The sequence below is a fragment of the Mandrillus leucophaeus genome, unplaced genomic scaffold, assembly GCF_000951045.1.
Source record: "Mandrillus leucophaeus isolate KB7577 unplaced genomic scaffold, Mleu.le_1.0 Scaffold28, whole genome shotgun sequence".
In the NCBI taxonomy this organism is placed as follows: Eukaryota; Metazoa; Chordata; class Mammalia; order Primates; family Cercopithecidae; genus Mandrillus; species Mandrillus leucophaeus.
In genome coordinates, this window is record NW_012102920.1 from 3,151,214 (window position 1) to 3,157,095 (window position 5,882).

At 57.3% G+C, this 5,882-nt stretch overlaps 1 protein-coding gene across 1 annotated transcript in view; it reads right to left on the minus strand.

The window, feature by feature from the left end:
• Positions 1–2,779: 2,779 nt before the first annotated feature.
• Positions 2,780–5,882, minus strand: part of ZMYND19 (zinc finger, MYND-type containing 19) — a 32,119-nt gene continuing 29,016 nt past the window's right edge. The window contains exons 9-10 of the mRNA XM_011985182.1: positions 3,685–3,865; positions 2,780–3,397 (exon numbers count right to left, since the gene is read on the minus strand). Of these exons, the coding sequence (XP_011840572.1) occupies positions 3,254–3,397; positions 3,685–3,865 (325 nt within the window). The 3' untranslated portion in view covers positions 2,780–3,253. The remainder of the gene's footprint in view (positions 3,398–3,684; positions 3,866–5,882) is intronic.

Sequence of the window (5,882 nt, forward strand, 5' to 3'; positions counted from 1 at the left end):
TGCCCGGGAGTCAACGCCTTCGTCAAGCTGAGGAGGAGCCCGCGCCGCACGAAGCCCAGCACCCCGCGGCCGCAGGCGCACCCTGCCTGCCTCCTGCGAACCCGCCATGGCGGAGCTGCCCCTCGGAGCCCGCCTTCCAGGGTCTTTGCTTGTCTGACAGCCGTGGCTGCATCGGGGCCCCCCAGGAGCGGCTCAGCAGGTGGACGTGGTCATCAGCACCAGTCGCCTGGCCGCCGCCCCCCTCCCCCAAAACTGCCTTTGAAAATACCCCTAACCTCGGAGCTTTGGACAAGATGATCTGAGGACGAACTCCATCTCCCACGTGGCGTGGCCGGCCCGTGCCTATTAATTTTTATTTTTTGAGACGGAGTCTCGCTGTCCCCCCAGGCTGGAGTGCAGTGGCGCAATCTCAGTTCACTGCAAGCTCCGCCTCCCGGGTTTAAGCCGTTCTCCTGCCTCAGCCTCCTGAGTAGCTGGGATTACGGGCATGTGTCACGATGCCCAGCGATTTTTCGTATTTTTAGTAGAGACGGGGTTTCACCGTGTTAGCCAGGATGGTCTCGACCTTCTGACCTTGTGATCCACCCGCCTCGGCCTCCCAAAGTGCTGGGATTACAGGCGTGAGCCACTGCATCCGGCCCTAAACTTTATTTCTTTACTGCAATCCATGGTCTGAATGTGTGCAGGGCAGGAAGAACCCCTCGGGCCCTTACAGGTTCAACTGTGCCCCCAAAAAACAATGGACTGAAGACCCCAGCACCTCAGAGCGCATCCTCATTAGCAAACAGGGGCTCTCAGAAGCAGCTGGGTTAAAATGAGGTCACGCCGTAGGTCCTGACCCAGAGAAGCTGGAGTCCGCCGAAGGGAAAGCTGATGCAGAAGACTTGCAGGGCCATCGCTGTGCAGACCACAGGGAGGCAGGCCAGGCCCCTGGCTGGGAGGAGGCGTCCGCATCTGAGGGCCCTTGCCTGCGCCTTCATCTGAGACTTCAGCCTCCAGAACCTAGAGCATGAATTCCTGCTGCTTCAGGCTGCACAGCTCATGCCGCTTTGTTGTGGCAGCTCCGGGAAGCTAAGACGGACTTGACTGAAATATACGGGTGCCTGGGTATTCAGCCTCAGGGCTTCAAGCAGGGCTGTGGCTAAAGACATGGCAGGGAGCCAACAGCTCAGACCGCAGCGGAGACAGAGGCGCAGAAAAGGCTGGCCAGGAAGGCAGCAGGGCGTTCCAAAAGGGCCTCAACCACACACATCTACGTGGGAGGGAGAGTGGCCAGGTGAAACATCCCAACGCACCATGCTCCAAACAAGCTTCATAGAAGCAGCCCCACAATGCAGCCATCTGGATGTCCTCATAGAGTGTCTTAGATACCTGGCTACGAAGACCAGGAAGTCGGGGCCACAGAAGGGGAGATGACCAGAGGACTGGGTATCAGATGAGAGGGAAGCAGTGGTGGGGCCCATCCCACCCTCACGGTGCCACCTGCTGGGGTGAGGCCTAGAGGAGCTGCCACATGCAAACCTAGAACCTGCACCGCCCCTTCCCCAGCATGGTGTCTCACAGGTGGGAGGCCCTGGGCGCTTCTTCCGGTGCATTTTTCTGATGAATAACTGACTGCCAAACAAGGCAGCCCTGCTGGTCAGGGGATAACATGGCCACTTCCCTAGATGCAGGCAAAGGGGCCCCCGCACACCGTGCCTATCCTCAAGACTCCATCTGAAAGCAGCTGCCTGAAGGCACTCAGGGCTCCAGGCCTGAAGACTACCCCAAACCCTAACCTGCTGACCCACCATCTCTAGGGACACATATGTCCCCCTCCCCGACAGCTTTCACCTACTCAGCAAAAAATGTCCCCGACCTTCACAGCAGCAAAGAGGGCTTCTCAGGGCCTGATGTGGGCACATGCAGTTCTCTAAACTCCAGGAAATCCTGCAGAGTTTGTTGCTATCACCCACTTTCAGCAGGCCTGTTCTTCAGGAGCCTCCAGGGTACTGCCAGAGAAGCTACTGGAAGTTCTGCTTACAGACAAAAGGCCAGCCCAGCCAGGAACAGCAATGAGAACACACAGGGCGTCCTGGAACGTGGCAGTGGAGCTCCAAGAGGGGAAAGTGTAACAGGAACCTGCGGGACCAACACAGGGTTGGACCGGACCAGACCAGACAGGTCAGAGTCGGACTGGCCAGGCTTTCAGCTCCCAAGAAGCAAGGCCTCTGGCTGGGCGCACCTGGAGACAGGCAGGATCCCAGCCACACAGCCTGGCATGTTTCCCTGGGGCGGCTCTATGGGTACAAGATGCTGACCAGCCCCAGACACCTGGGGCTCCCCAAGGAGGGAGGGCTATCCTGGAAGCCACAGCCCTACAGAGGGATGGAGAAGTGAGGCCCTCACCTGACCCTGGCTGGCCAGCCCCCTCCACTGTCGGCAGCAGGCCTGCTGAACATGCCCTGTGGATTCTTCTGGGCAGAAGCTGTCACTGCTGAGCTGCCAGCCACTTCACGCATAAATCAGGCAAGAACTAACCAATGTCAGGGGCTAGAGCATCCCACTCCCAATGAACCAGTGGGCAGCTGACTTAGCACCTGCACCAGTCCTGCCACAAGACAAGGACAGAGTCTCACTCACGCTCACTGCTGGACTCAGGAAGTTTTGAGTTCACCTGCTCCTCAGAAGGGCCCACCAGGAGCAAGGGCACGTCCTCCTGCCCTCACCCACAGGGATTCGGCTCCACTCAAGATGACCTCACCCTCAGCAGCACAAGAGGGAGGCAGAGCAGAGAATGTCCGAGACGCCGGATGATTCCACCCCTTTACTTTGCCTTTGTGGACACAACTCCTGTGCAGGCCGCGCTCCATGGGGCTCCCGTGGCCCAGGGGAGAAGCTTCAGCTACAGGACAGTTTTTAGACACGTGGCCTGACCGTTTGCCATTCGAGGATTACAGCAAATGATTCTATTTGTAATTTCTACCCTTCCCATTGCCTCCCCCCAAAAAAAACTGTACATGAGTTTACAAACATATTAACATATAAATAATGAGAACCGTCCTGGTGGGAGCCTCCTTCGTTGTCTCTGCTGGAGATGAACACTGAGGGGCGCTATAACCACACAGACTGCCTGTGACATCGGGAGTCTCACAGCGGTTGTCCTGGGCCCGCAGCTGGCTTTTTCGGCACCTCCAGGTTCAACCACCAGTCTGTCTCTGCTGTGCCCAGGGTAGAGCCCGGGGGCTGCGAGTGTGTGCGGCTCTCCCGCCCGTCATCGCTCTGGCTCAAGCTCATGCTGGAAGGGACGCTTCCTCTCCCGACAGTGCTTCTTGTGGGCTGGCCAGTCCTTCTGCTGGCACTGGGAGCCACAGTACCGGGCCACCTGGCAGCGCCCACAGATGTTGAACTCCCGGAGCTGAAATACAGAACACTTGTGGCTTCACCATCATGCCCGGGATGCAGTGTGGGGCAAAGACTGCATCGCACGGACAATCTGACGGACCCAGCAAAACACCATGTACCAAGGCTGGAGGGCCTGGGCCCTGGTCAGGCCAGCAAAAGGGCAAAGGGAGACCACCCTGGTGGAAAAGCCCAAGTGGTCTCCGGGGAATGGGGCCCTGCGGTGGGAGGGCAAGACCCCAAACCAAGGCTGGGCTACAGGGTAGAGGTGCCAAGGACCAGGCCGCACTGCAGCACACCCACCTGCTTCTCAATCACCGTGCAGGGAGGGTAGTGGCACTCGTAGTAGGTGCAAGAATTCTCCTCCTCTTCCACTACATCCCCATTGGCATTATAGTACCGGGTCACATTTAGGACAGGAAACTGTTCTTCTATAGGGTCTGTAGGCAGCTGCTGAATTGCAAGCCAATACAAGCTTTGCTCCCTTAAAGAAAGAAGCAGACACTTCAGTGCACTCTGGCCAAATGGGGCCAGCACACGGCGGGTGATGTGATGAGTCCAGAGAATGCCATCCTGCCCAGGACACCCGGCCCGAATTCCAGTCTCCTCTGGCGCATCCCTGCTGCATGTGCTTTTCACCACCTGACAGTAAATATTGTGTCTCGTCTTCCCACTCACCCATAAGCACCGCCTCATCTGTCACCCTGTCCCCAGCACCTGGGACTGATAGGCACACAGTAGGCAGGAGGCAGGGCCCAGGTCAGGCCCCTGCGCAAAGCAAGGCAGCCCCTCTCCTTGCCCTTGACCTGCAGAGGTGCCCATTACTGCCCCGTCGGTCCACCTCCCCTTCCATGCCGGGAGCTGCCCTACGTCCATCTGTACACGTGTTGTACAGAACAGGCCCTGGAGCGAGCACTGGCTACTCAGAGGCAAGTGTGGGCAGCCCCAGCCCTGCTGCATCACAGAGTAAAGGAGCTGCATAAACCACCCCAACAACCCTGTTCTCTGAGGCCAGACCCTGAGGAGACTTGGTTAAAAGGTGGAAGGATCAGGACATGGGAAGATGTTAGTGAGGTCCCACCAGACAGAGGCAAGTTTCAGACGCTGCTGGCTTCTGAAGACAGAAAAGGAAAACACCCCTTTGCCAACAGGCCCCTTTTGTGGGGGCTGAGCTGACACAGTGCCAGGAAAGGAGAGCAACAGCCCAGGCCTGACAAAGACAGGGTGACCCCATCACAAAGAGCCAGACCACAGGGAGGCCACAAACTGGGATCCAGAAGGACGCACAGCACCCACCCATTCAGGACGTCAGGCCCACACTGGCTAGCTGACTTCTGCTTGTGGCCTGGGGTGCTGACCCAGCACAAGAGGCCCAATACCTGCTGGGTTCTAAAACCCCATGTTGGCAAACCAAAGATGGCGGAGTCTGATCAGTCCTGAGCCACCGCAGGCCACCTCCTGCAGCAGGGGGTTGTATAAGGCCGCAGCCGCAGCGCAACTCATCCTGCTGTGCCCACGTAGAATGGGCTGACCAGGAGCATCAGCTCAACACCCCCTTTCCAAACAGCTATTCTTAATGGCAGTTATCTCCCCTCCTGACTAGGAAGGGTGCTGAGAGGATTCAAGGTAACATTCAGTCACAGGCTGGCCGGACCCTGAGTCTTATTGAGAACCGGCTGAAATGACCCGTACCACGGCAGGGACAGATGACATCGCCTGGTGGAGTGGTGGGCAGTGGGAGAACTTGTGGAGTCAGGGAGGTCCCATCCCAGCATCAACACTGAGCATGTATCAATGTGGGACAACGCAGGAGGAGATGCTACGGATGCTGCTTTGCCTGCCATGCACTCCTTCCCCTTCCCGTGGATGACACAACTCTGACTTCATGTAGAGAAGTGATTCAAAGCAAGCTAACTACAGTTCATCCCAGGGCTTCCCCAGACACCACCAGAACAGGGTGCCTGCTTCACTCCACAGGTGCTGGGTAGTGCGCATGCCGCCTCTCGGAGAGGAGCCGGGAGTGGGGGCACAGAGCTGGAGGCAGCAGCATCCCTGGCTCTCCACATTTCAGTCAGGATACCAAAACATACCCTATTTTTGTTTCAGCCAAATTGAGCTGTTTCTGTTTCTTGCAACCCAAAGTTCCAGCTAACATAATCCCCGAAAGAAAAAAAAAATCCCATCCAACAATCATAAGAGGATTGGCGTCACTCACAAGCAGTATGAGAGAAGGGTCAAAACTCTAATATTAGAGCAGGGACCGGGCATGGTGGTGCACACCCGTTATCTCAGCTACTCAAAAGGCTGAGGCGGGGCCAGGCGCGGTGGCTCACACCTGTAATCCCAGCACTTTGGGAGGCTGAGGCAGGCGGATCATCTGAGGTCAGGAGTTCAAGACAGCCTGGCCAACATGCCGAAATCCTGTCTCTACTAAAAATACAAACGTTAGCCAGGCGTGGTGGCGGGCACCTGTAGTCCCAGCTACTAGGAAGGCTGAGGCA